This window comes from Stigmatopora argus, chromosome 5 (assembly GCF_051989625.1).
Source record: "Stigmatopora argus isolate UIUO_Sarg chromosome 5, RoL_Sarg_1.0, whole genome shotgun sequence".
Classification (NCBI taxonomy): Eukaryota; Metazoa; Chordata; class Actinopteri; order Syngnathiformes; family Syngnathidae; genus Stigmatopora; species Stigmatopora argus.
This window is the reverse complement of record NC_135391.1, coordinates 9946865-9959220: the sequence shown is the minus strand read 5'-3', so window position 1 is coordinate 9959220 and position 12356 is coordinate 9946865. Positions and strand designations below refer to the sequence as shown.

The 12356-nt window shown below is 40.3% G+C and overlaps 2 protein-coding genes across 4 annotated transcripts; one reads left to right on the top strand and one right to left on the bottom strand.

Annotated features, from left to right (window-relative positions):
- The first annotated feature begins 224 nt into the window (after positions 1-224).
- poc5 (POC5 centriolar protein homolog (Chlamydomonas)) lies at positions 225-7348 on the top strand. 3 transcript variants are annotated; one of them, XM_077601310.1, is made up of 17 exons: positions 225-423; positions 717-800; positions 902-1031; positions 1104-1142; positions 1263-1441; positions 1913-2089; positions 2274-2378; positions 2621-2800; positions 3074-3260; positions 3782-3906; positions 4596-5144; positions 5279-5410; positions 5584-5686; positions 6012-6124; positions 6212-6304; positions 6607-6777; positions 6857-7348. In XM_077601310.1, exons 2-17 carry the CDS (start codon positions 717-719, stop codon positions 6977-6979), a joined length of 2490 nt encoding a protein of 829 aa, XP_077457436.1. In that variant the 5' UTR covers positions 225-423; the 3' UTR covers positions 6980-7348. The 3 variants fall into 3 exon arrangements, with proteins under 3 accessions (XP_077457436.1, XP_077457434.1, XP_077457435.1); XM_077601308.1 differs by having other exon boundaries at positions 5276-5410; XM_077601309.1 differs by having other exon boundaries at positions 698-800; positions 5276-5410.
- ankdd1b (ankyrin repeat and death domain containing 1B) lies at positions 5550-12352 on the bottom strand. Its single transcript, XM_077601311.1, has 15 exons — positions 11896-12352; positions 11562-11662; positions 11387-11485; positions 11199-11297; positions 10874-10978; positions 10418-10522; positions 10193-10291; positions 9025-9123; positions 8804-8902; positions 8642-8740; positions 8463-8561; positions 8229-8324; positions 7802-8003; positions 7541-7672; positions 5550-7469 (listed from the first exon to the last, which is right to left on the bottom strand). Exons 1-15 carry the CDS (start codon positions 12113-12115, stop codon positions 7414-7416), a joined length of 1710 nt encoding a protein of 569 aa, XP_077457437.1. The 5' UTR covers positions 12116-12352; the 3' UTR covers positions 5550-7413.
- Between the last annotated feature and the right edge of the window lie 4 nt (positions 12353-12356).

Sequence of the window (12356 nt, the reverse complement as noted above, 5' to 3'; positions counted from 1 at the left end):
TATTTTCCAGATACCATACAACAACCCCTTCTCCTAAACAACTATTACTGTACCAACCAGACGAGCCAGGAACACTTGTGTGCCTTTGTTTGGGGACTTCAGATTTGTGCTCCGGTAGCGTTGTTCCGCATACCGTTACCAGGAAACGGTAGAACCAATCAGAGTCGTGTGTATTTAGCCTTAGTTGAAAATTATCCAATCACATACTCGGTTGTTGACTGGTTTCACGATTTCAAACGATTTAGTAAGCTTTACGCAAACGAAGTGTTAACCAGCGAACCGGAGCAAAGAAATGCGCGTTTGCTTTATCATTTTTAATTCAACGAATTTAAAGCCGAATTACTTTTCATTTTACCCGTTCGGTTAAATCGTGTTTTCGAAACGCAACAGTCAGTCTAAAAAACACAAAGATCAACATCGCAGGTTTGTGACATTTGCTTCCAAAATAATGCCCGTTCTTTACAATAGTAGTTTTCTCTTAGTTTGGAACATCATAGCCACTTTGACCGTAACTCTTTGATTCGTTGTGGATTTCTTCTATTGCAAAGTATGGGTGTGCATGTTAAATACAGTACTAGTGTAATTCATAATTTTAAAAAAAATCGGAGACTTTGAAAGCTTTTTTAATTGTATAAAACTGAAAATCACCTTTTAATAGATTCTTACTCGTATAGCTCATGTAGCTATCTTCTTTCAGCACCTATATTCCTTTTTAGATGTCTTCAGATGAAGAGGCCAGTGTCCCAGTGTTGCCCCCAGACTCAACATATCCCAGCAACTCTCCTTCCGTTGATCTTCAGGTGAATTATAAATCTAAAATACTACTACATTGCATATTCAAAATGTACAAATAAATGAATCCAATTACAAAATTAAACTGATCCGTTCTGCGGTCAAAAAGGATGAATATGAGGACCTCCTCCAAAATGCTGTGGGTTCTTCAAGATTTGATCCTGCCTCTGCTTCTCGCTTGAGGAGGTTAGGTGGATCTTCTGAAGATCAGAGTTCTCAAAGAGATTCCCAACCAGCAGGTATTTCAGGCTTAGTTTCACCAAACATACTCGTTTCACTCATCACCTGCTGCATCTTCTGACTTCTAACAGACCCTGGCGAACCCTCTTCATATTTAAGAAGCCGTCATGGTAATTAAGTCTTAAGTCCAGCAATGTCTGGTGCTTCTAGAAGGATCATGATATGTTTGCCTATTTTGCAAAGCCTATCTATTTAACTTTTTTCTTTTTTGGGGGGTGGGGCATTGCCAGAGAACAAACGCTCTGCTAGGAGAGGTTTGGATAGCTCAGACAGGTTACAGGATGGATCTGATAGGGGCCAGCAAAGCATACAAGACTTCACTGAGTGCACTGAAACGGATCTTTTCATCTCAGACGACCACATTAGCAAGCTGGAGAACATTGTGGATACATGGACCCAAAAATTAAAGGTCGGTTTTCAGTTCATTTGTCTCTTCCCATATTTTTTTTCCTGACACTGTTGTTGTAGTCTATTGGTGGTGGTGGTGGTGTGTAGTACAAAGTTCAGCACTTTTTACTTGATGTCTCCATCGGTCTTTTTCAAAGATATTTTCCCCAAAATTAATTTTAATTAGTGATTTTGTTCCATACATTGTTTGCCATCACAAAAACGTTGACTGCTGTACAGGCAATGTTCACAACATTAATCTTAAGAGTAGCTGCACTGCACAAATTAATCATATTGTGGATTACTTTGAGATGGATATTTGAAAATTCACTAATATATTATATTCCATTTGCATTCTGAGCCCATGGCTTAATTGCTAACCAATATCTATTAATCTATCAAACGAGTTGGAGAATGCCTAGAAGAATAGATCGTTTTTCTCCATTTTTAATGACAATATGTGCTCTTGTCGCCCTCTCTTTATGTCAATCAGACCAATGTTCTAAGGGAGTTGAGGAAGTGGAGGGTGGCCTTTATAGAGCAACACAGGCAGGCAATACAGAAGGAAAGGGAGTTTCATCTAGCCCGGTATGAGGCCTTGAAGGCGGAGGCTGACAACCTGCAGCAGCTGCTCCGCATAGCTGAGGAATCCAACAAGAGAAAGGAAGAGGTGACAAAACAGAACATTGTGCTTGATAAGTTGAGCTTCACCACAGTGCTGTTTTCTGCAGAGCTGCATCTTCTTTATTCATTCATTCATTTTCTGAGCCGCTAATCCTTACAAGGGTAGTGATTATGAAAAAAAAAAAAAGATGAACAACACGTATCTCATTTTTTTCTGACCCCTTTTTCAGATGATTAGTAACCTTAATATGGCGATGGACAAACAAAGACAGAAACTTGAAAAGATGAGGGTCTTCACCCACTGGAGAATTCAGTACATTGAGGCTAAAGAGGAGGTAAATGCTTCATTTTATGATTTAAATTTGTTTTTGTCCACAAAATTGTTGAATAATTTAAGGTAGTAGATCCCACTTTATAAACTACTTGTAAGAACTACAAACCTGTGATATTTGTAGTCAAACCCAAGATGACCAAATATGCATCTTCTATCTGGAAATGACATAAAACGGACCAAACTAGTCGGAAAATAGTATTAAAAATTATTGTTCACCATAATCACTCGTGATTTCCTTTTCAGGCCCAAGCCAACCGGGTAGCGCTGCACCACTACGATTTCCGTTTGAAGAGGAAGGTGTGGTCAGCATGGCATTCCCTCATTCAGAAAGCGTGGAAGAACAAGGTAGAACAGGCATGCCAAGCAAAAGCCGAGGAAGTGTGCACCCAACTGCTTGAGAATTATGAGAAACAGTTACAGACGGTGAGTATATGCTGTGTCAAGTATATCATTTTTTAAGTTAAGAGGAGTGCTTCAATTTTTTCAATCTCTTTTCTCTCAACTATACGGAGTCTTCTCTTCTTGACCATGTTTACGTGCCTGCCAAAATGTATTGAGTTACTGCCATGTAATTGGCTGCTCAGAAATTTGTTTCAACGAGCAGTTGGGCAGCTGTACCCATTAGAGTTGCCGCTGAGTGTTTATCTAGGTAATGTATAATTTTCCTAAATCTTTCGTAATTCATTTTTTCCCCAGATCTCTACAGAAAACACTGGCGCTCTTGAGAAGGCACTGGCAGAGGTCAAGAGACTGGAAAATGAACGAGAACGCCGAGAAGTGTGTATGAGAAAAGCCTTCATGAGGGGGGTGTGTGCTCTCAACTTGGAAACTCTCCACTTGTTTAATGCCGCAGAGGGAGAAGCCCAAGATCCTGATGGCCTTGGTATGCAGTGACTGGCAGTCTCAGTAAAATAATATTCAGTTTTCTCCTACAAAACTTGCAAACTACTTTCAACTATACTCTTGTCTTGATATTTTGGTGAATAGTAGCAAATTTCATGAAATATCTGATGGCCCAGCAGGCTTATAAAGCACAAGGCGAATCCCTACTTTTTTGGAGCAATGCGCTACTTTACGCACACTGACTATAAAAAATAAAGTTTTTCCAAATCATTATGCCTTTGTCATTTTCAAAAAATTCCCCAAAAAAGAGGCTGGAGATAACCACTACAAAGATTGATTTTACAAAACAAGTAGTTGTCTGAAGTACAACAAATAAGTGAATTAAAATTTAAATGGATTTTTTAAAAATTTCCCTCATCAAAAAATATAATTGAAACTTCCAATAAAAACGGTCATTTTTATACTGTGCCGATGTGTTCCGCAGCTGCTGAATTTACATCGATAAAACGTGTTTCCATTTGATTTTTGCATTGCATTATTGTCTATTATCTGTTTTGACAGACAACTCATTGCCTGATGATGATCCCGATGCTGGTGGATTGGCTCCACCCGGGCTAAATCAAATCCGCGGTCCAGGCCAGTTTGACCCCCCAGGCTCTGCTTCACACCATGAAAATGGTGAGAGGGTAAGGCAAGATGTTTTCGAACGATCTGAATGTAAATAAAGCTCCAGTCTCATTGACAATGATAGATGTCCAATGATGTGGCCCTCTCAACCTTCTGGTGTGAATTTAAATGTATCATCGGTAGACATGCAACTTATTTGAAATGGGCGGGTTGGCAGCAGAAAAAATATTCGTTCATTCACTGCCATTTCTGCCAGTTCAAAAAGATTGTGTGAAGTGATTTCCAATCCAAGACGTGATTTCTTTCTTAAATGACTTGATTGAAGCAAGTTTGAAATATTGTGACAAAAAAAAATTAAATGACCGGTTTGAATTTAGAAAGCCTGGAGGTTTAATTTGAATCTCACATGTATCCCATCTAGCCCCTTCTGCAGTTTTTGAAGCAGAAATGCAATGACTGAAAACCAGGTTTACATTTAAACTTTTTCGTGAACAAATTATGGTAACAGGATCCATTGTTTTTTTCCCTCGTGTTTTTAAACTCTCCAGGCATGATCAGAAATAACATAGGAACCACTGTCAGTGAAACTGTGTAAAACAGACACTTCTATACATTCACTACCAAACATTTTTTATCTGTTATGAAATGTATTGAATGTATGAAATGTAATGATTTTTGCTTACTACTATGTATAAAGTTATGTTTACCACAAACCCTTGCTCTATTTTTTTGCATTCCTTTTCTTCAGCTGGGTTTTGGTGCAAGACCTGACACTGAACTCTATCCTTCAACTTCAACTGCACAACCTCCTGGTGGGCACCACAGAACCAGTTATCCCGGGGCCGGGTACCCCGGGTACGGGCAGCCCGGGCTCGGGCACCCTGGGTACGGGCAGCCCGGGCTCGGGTACCCTGGGTACGGGCAGCCTGGGCTCGGGTACACCGGGGTCGGGCAGCCCGGGCTTGGGCACCCCGGGGTCGGGCAGCCCGGGCTTGGGCACCCCGGGGTCGGGCAGCCCGGGCTCGGGCACCCCGGGCTCGGTCCGACCGGGGCCGGGCACCCCGGGGCCGGGCACCCCGGGGCCGGGCACCCCGGGGCCGGGCACCCCGGGGCCGGGCACCCCGGGGCCGGGCACCCCGGGGCCGGGCACCCCGGGGCCGGGCACCCCGAGGCCGGGCACCCCGGGGCCGGGCACGCCGGAGCTGGCCACACTGGCACCAGACATCATGAAGCTGGGAAGACTCCGACTACACACAGTTTATACCTATACGGGGCCGACCCTGGATTCAACCAACAAGTAAACAATCGAGAAGTCATTTTTTAAAAGCAATTGAAAAACATAATTGTTATACCTAAGGATATAACCATTGCTACTTAAAAAAATGCTTACTGCAGCTGTACTCCCTCTAAAATCACAATCATTTTTAGCAGTCCACTGCGGTGATTACCGTCCAAAAAAAACCAAAGCATGCTGGTAAGGATACAGGCAGTAACCAGGAGGAGATGAGTGTGAGCCCACCTATAAGCTCCCCCAGTGAAGAGTACCAGCTTCCTGCGACACAAGTAAGAAAAAGTGTAAAAGGAAGTATAATTCTTTTTCTGTGCCATAATTTGTTGGTAAAAATAAACTGTTGAGACCTGAATTTGGTTTTATATTGATTATCTGAAGTTTTTGTTCACTTGTTCATGAAGTTTATATTAGAAAAAAAGTTTGTTTTGTTTTTTTCCCCTCCAAGCAAACTCATGGTCGGGCTACCACTTCCAAAGTTCACCATTCCTCACAACAGGCTCATCACGCCACTGGAGGCCGGTCTTCTTCCAGAAAACACACCAGCACATGTAATGTAAACTCTATTAAAAAGAATACACACTAGCACATGTGATGTACACTATTAAAAGGGACTTTGTTGGCTAAACACACATGTAAACCTGAAGGCAAGACATTGAAATTAAAGATACCCAAAAACATCAGACACCAATTTCACACAATTAACCTCTCCAGTCACTCGACACTTATAATGTACTTGCAGAGATGTAAAACTGTCGGAATTCCTCTTCCTTCCTCATTTTGAGTTTAAATTATATTTGTCTTCGATAGCAAATCTTTGAATGGATTTTTTTCAGTAATTCAGTTGTTATTTTGTGAATATTTTGCTCTTGGCAGACCCCCCACAATCTTGGGATGAGCCTAGCTGTTCAACATTTGATCAGCCTCCAATTTGTAGCCCGATTGCATTTACCCACCCAGAGTCTCCTAGCCACCATGAGGACAGAAAGGTTAGTAAAAAAAAAAGTGCAATGGTTGAATTGCTTCAAGAATCTCACAACATCACCATTGATGGAAATTGCCTTTCTTTTCCACAGTTGGGCGTGTGGTACACGAGTGAAGTCTACCCTTCCACCACTGTAGGTCACAGTTCATTCCCACAAGGGGGAAGTTCTACTTTCCACAAACAGGTGTGCTAACCCAACCAACTTTAACCTTATTTCAGAATTACCATGATGTCACACATACCTGAGGGTGGTAGCAAACTTTAGTTTTTTTTTTTTAATAAGTACCCAAACCCTTACATCACAATAATTAAGTCAACAGGATGGCTTCAATTAAAATTTTAGTTTTTCTTTTTCTTTTTTGCTAACTCCTATAGTTTGAACATATCAGTCTAAAAGAGATGGTTAATTATTACGCAAAATGAGGTAATAACTGTTTCAGTACACAGGAATATTTCCACTATGCTAAATACAAATCCTCTCCATAGACATCTGGACGCGTGGTTACAGCTGGTCAACAGAAAGCGGCCAAAACTGTAAAGGCTCGCATCACAGCACAATCATTTGTTGGTAAGGATATTCGCACCCACCAGCAAAGTATGGGTATGGCTGCACCCACGACCACCATTGTCATACAACGCCATCAACCTATTAGAGAGGTATGAAATTTTTATCATTTGGAAAGTTTCTCGGTGTGTCAGTGTCTTTATGTTGTTTTCCCTCTATCTTTTCCCCAAGCACACTATTGGTCATGCTTCTGTCAAAGGTCCCCGGCACTGCCAGCAGGGTCCTCGCACGGCCACTGTTGTAAAGCCTTCCTCCAAAACCAACACCAATACTTCCATCAAAGTAGTTGATTAATCACACCAGCATACACACACCTCACACAAACTAGCTTTGTCTAAAATTAAGGATTTTACTTACTATGCAACAAGTCTACAGCAGACGTAACTTTGCTAGTGAAGTGATGTATGCGTTTTCGTTTTTGTTAGAAGATATGAGAAATCAAGCAGTTATTCTTTGGATTTGGACCAATATCCATGGTGGGACCCATGCATGTATTTGTTTTGAATTTTAATGAAAATGTGTTTAATTTATAATGAATTTAGTCTTCCGGAAAATGTGTGCATAATTGGCATGCTGTATTTTTAATGTCATTGAGCAGCTTCCTGTTTGTTGTCTGATATGGTGCTTTCTATTTACTACACAATAAATTATTTTAGAGTTGTCCTTGAAATTGTCTTGAAAGTTATTTCAATATTAAAAGCAATTCATCTTGATCTCACGCGTCACAATCATGACACTCTGCAGCTCCTGATGCTGAAATTGTCTGATCCCATCCGAAGTTTATCTGTAAGACAACAATGGAGAAAAACCTCACAACCAAGCACATTAAATGTACGTATATATCAAGTAAAATACCTGCAATTGTGCCATTTCCTGTGTGGAAAAGGGCTTTATAAAGTTGTATCATAGGACTTTCCCTGGCTAATTCTGCTCCGTGGAACCAGATCAGCAGCATCCTGTTACCATGTTCTTTGTAGCTGTGTTGACCTGTGAAGAAAAAAAACACTATCAAATATAAGAATACATATGCAAAATATACCTTCTCAATTATAGTTTTGTAATTAAAATGAGCAGTTACCTAAAAATTATGATAGTATCATTTAAAAACAGGGATACCTGTCCACTGTCTCTCAATAGCTGACACTTGCTCCAGAGTGAAACCCCAATGCTCAGCCAGATGCTTCCAGTCTCTTGGCTTCAGAAGCTCATAAGCTAGGCGCCAGATAATGGAGCGAAGGTGCTTGGTCTCATTGCGGTGGTCCAGTTTGAATGTTAGCGGATACTCGCTGTGAACACTCTCACTCCACTCTGGGTTGGCCTGGAGGGTTGATTAAATCCTGTCAGTGGGTTCATAAATACCAGATTTGGAAGACGCGGGCATTTGCAACAGGCATGTCATCATTTGAGTGTAATCCATATGGAAATCTCCATTAAATGAATCATAAATTGTCACTTACGAATAGCAAATCACCTGCAATTTAATTATCAAAAATGAGCTCAAGTTGAAATTATGGCATGCACAAATATGGGAAAAGGGTCTCACCGTCTTCCACGCCTTGTATCTTTCTGCCTTGATTATCATATCCACAATGATCACCTCATCCGCTCTGGCCGCCACACCAAGCACCGTCTTTCCTTGCTACTTCAACATTTGCAGCAAAATATTAATTGGACAAGTCAAAACAGGAGAAAAGAGGATTGTCCTTGAAACACAATGCTCTCACATGTAACTCTGTGCATCATAACACAGTTATAACAATCAATTGGCTACTCTTACCCAGTCCTCAACTGTTAGATCAACTTCAGCTTTAAGTAGCATTTCAACCACGTCTATTTTTGCCATCTCAGCAGCGAAATGCATGGCCGTCTGAGACCTCTAACAATGCGGAGCACAAAGCATGTTCTTGTGTGGGGGCTTTTATTGAGTTAAATTGTCATTCAATGCATTGATTTTACCTTGTTGGTGACATTAAAGTTGCATCCTGCTTCCAATAGAAAATGGATGACAGGGAGGTGGCTATTCTTCACTGCCAAGTGGAGAGGAACCTCTAAGTCCTTTGTTAGCATGTAGAAACTATTAGTTTATACAAAGGGAGAGGGCGTTTTCTATTTACTTACCTCATTCTGAAAGTCAGTGTGGGTTTTATATTTCAAAAGGAGTCGGACAAGAGATACATCGCCTCTCTCTGAAACTGGGTGAAGGGCACAGTATTTTTTCTGCAATAGATTTTTTTTTCACAAAAACAGATGTATCTCAAAGTGTTCACCTCTCTATACTTTACAGTGCCATTAAAACATGCGCCTATGGCACTGATTTAGATTGGAGTGTGTGATCATACTGTGGTTTGGATGTTGGGGTCACAGCCGTCTTTCAACAGAGCTAGGACGCAGTGTTCCTGAGCGTTCTCAGCAGCCTGGTACAGAGCAGTCTCACCTTCCTGTCACAAAGAACCCATCAGTGATAGAATGGACGGGATCTTTGCAACCATGATGGGATAAATATTAAGCATACCTACTTCACGTTAAGATCAGATTGTCTATTTAAGTTAAAGAGCATTTCTTTTTTTATGTCCGGGTATTAAGTGTAACTCAAGAGGTATTTAAGCGTGCTTGACTAGGTGTTCTCTGGTTTCAACCTACTTTTCAAATATATTTTTGACAAGTTAATGTAACTCTAAATAACGAATGATTGTTTGGTCTAATTGTGCCCTGCCATTAGGTGGTAACAATGCAGTCCATGTTGGGTTGCATCCACTTAAAGACTTAAACTGATATTTGTAAGGTCTTTTATATTTATTTGTGTGAAGATTTTGCATTTGCTGTTCCAACTCGTAATGTGCTCTTGTGGTCATTAGGGTAACCAGCTGAATTGAAACCTAACTGGGTTAAAGAGGTCACTAAACCAAGAACATTGAAAATGACAACAATATCAAATGTTAAAAAAAGCCTATAAAACGATATGTGGGCAAGTTGTTAGGGTTTTAAGCAATAGCAATACAATGGTATAAAAGTATTACTATAGTGTGTGTGGTTATCATGGTGACCAGATCCATATGGATGATTAGTGACTACAAAATGGCTTTCCTGTAAACTATGGTATCTTTTGTTTATATTCGATAAATAGATATGTTATTTTCTTCTGCCATGACAACGGTTAATGTCTAGTCAGGATTCTGCAGTCAATAACTTGAAAATGAAAGCCTATCACTTCAAAATGTTCACTTACATTATTAATCATGTTCATGTGCAGTGTGCAGAGTTTGGGTTTGTACATATTTATAGTAAATGAATTGAAGGCCCTTGAATTTGTCTATGTCGTGACATTGTAAATCCTTGTTTGGTTAGATCACCAAATCATTAGGTTGTGCACTCCCAATTCAGAGAACACCAATTAATTATTCTGATTTTTTTCTTAATTCTTCCACCTACGCTGAATGGATTATCCACTGAGCCCACACAGTTACAAAACACACTAGGATACAAAGGGGTTTTCATATGATTGTGTACCGTATTAACTTCATCCTGAATATCAAAGCAGTGCAGCAGCAGTTGGACTGTGTCCAAATGGCCGTTCCTGGCAGATAAATGCAGGGGCGTGTCTCCTTTCTGGCAGGAAGAAAGGCGGAGAGCGGATTGTCACAAAGTGGCTATGACTTTGGGCCTTCATACAGAAATGACTTATCCAGACATGCAAAGTTTTTTTAATGGTGCTTTCAATGACACATCACAAACCTTGTTGGGCTTCATGGTGGCCATGTCATAATCCGGCTCCATCAGCATCTTTAGCATTTGCAAACAGCCATGCTCTGCCGCCATAGCAAACGCACAATGGCCCGACTTTAGGGGAAAAATTTAGACACAATTAGAAGCTTGAATTTTATTTTATATGCCACAATATTCTGTTGAAATCTGCATTTATCGATACAGGATTATAGCACACCTATAAAAAACAAACTACAACGTGGTTATGAGGGTAATACAAATTGTCACTGTTAAATGAAAAGTATGTTGTCTCTGGAAAAAAAAAACAGTCTCAAAAAGAATAAAAACATAATTTGAACTCCTAAATACTTTTCAAAGGATTGTTTCAAACAAAGCTAGATTCTCTACTTTTGTGTTATAATTGGATGCCAAACATTTTCTTGGCCCTTAAATCAATGACACTATTAAAAGTTATTGACTGAATACCTGGTCATCTTTATCCAGTTCTTTCATTTGGAGGTCATTGACAATATAGTCCACTATTGCAGTGTGATTGTTGATAGCACCACAGTGCAAGATATTTAGTCCTTCCTGCATCGGGAAATCAGAAATACAAGGTATTGTTTTTTTGTTTTGTTTTCTTTTTGGAATGAAAGGGCCACAACAATGTCAACTCATTCGCTATCACTTGACAGCAAAATATGCCAAATTGGCTTTTAACTGGCTGTGAATGAGTTTGAATAGGAGGATGCCTCTTTGCAAACATCGGACAGAGATAAATCTGCTATTTTATAGTCATTGTTCTAATCACCTCATTTTCAACCTTCTGTTCTGCTCCAGCCCGCACTAATAATTTCAGGATCTCCAAGCTGCCAAACCAGGCAGCTAAATGAATGGGTGCCACCCCGAACTGCCATACACAATGGGATTAAGTGAAAAGATTGGATTTGAGGCTTCACTGGGCTAGTTTTGAATTGTCTTTTCACAGCTTTGACCAACCTTGTCTCTCTGATCCACTTGAACCCTGCGCCGTAGAAGCAGCTCAACCGCCTCCTTGTTTTTGCCAGCAACTGCATAGTGAAGGGCAGTTCTATTGTGCTGGATGGCAAACAACACAATTTCATCAGGTGACACTAAGCACCCTGTACTGTAGTGTAATAACATGTAGGCTCACCGCATTCTTTGCATTAGGATTTAAACCTTTTCCCAGATTCCTCATTGCTGCCAAGTCATTGTTCTTAGCGGCTTCAATAAACAGCTTCTCCGTCTGCAGTACTGCGCAACACACGTGTTAATATTAAAACCAAAACTGATAAAATGACATGTAGGAGTGTGTGCTATCTGTTGTCCTTATCATTTTGATACTTGTAAACAGGAAAAATACTATGTATATAGAATTTGCAATCATGAATTGTTTCAATGTAAGATAACAGCGTCATATATAACATTTTCCAAAACATTTGCTCTTTACTCGTTTCACACTGTCTTAACATTTGTCGTGTACTCACACATTTCGTTGTGGTCGAAACTGTTGTCCGTCTCCTCCTCTGGTTGTTTGTTAAAAATGAAATCATAAAATGCATTCGCTTGTGTCTGTTTTATCCAGTTCCGAGGGTCGAGATCTTCCCTCTTGGGAGCATATTTTGCCATCCTTTCTTTCAAAGCCAAAACTTTCTCCATCCTTGTTCTTAAGTTGCAGCAATAATGATAGATTGCACATTTAGGCATTAGTCAAAACCTGAATGAGCGGGTCACATGATATGAAGATCAACTTGAGACTAGTTGTTCAATACCTGCAGGGCAAATTTGTGTTTGCTTAGCAAGCTCACACCCTTCAGACATCAACGAATGTACGGTTTGTGTAACTTGTTCATCTTTGCTGTGCAAATTGCAAGTTTTATGTATTGCATGGACATTTCAGTTTGTCCCCCCTAAAGTGTACGTGTATATGTATGATTTGGTCAAAGGA

Coding starts and splice junctions, on each gene's coding strand:
- poc5 (XM_077601308.1), top strand. CDS start 717: ATGTCTTCAGATGAAGAGGCCAGTGTCCCAGTGTTGCCCCCAGACTCA. Junction 1,143..1,262: donor ATATTTAAGAAGCCGTCATG/GTAATTAAGTCT, acceptor GGGCATTGCCAG/AGAACAAACGCTCTGCTAGG. Junction 3,261..3,781: donor CCAAGATCCTGATGGCCTTG/GTATGCAGTGAC, acceptor CTGTTTTGACAG/ACAACTCATTGCCTGATGAT.
- ankdd1b (XM_077601311.1), bottom strand. CDS start 12,115: ATGCCTAAATGTGCAATCTATCATTATTGCTGCAACTTAAGAACAAGG. Junction 11,486..11,561: donor ATCCTAATGCAAAGAATGCG/GTGAGCCTACAT, acceptor TTTGCCATCCAG/CACAATAGAACTGCCCTTCA. Junction 8,325..8,462: donor ATCTAACAGTTGAGGACTGG/GTAAGAGTAGCC, acceptor ATGTTGAAGTAG/CAAGGAAAGACGGTGCTTGG.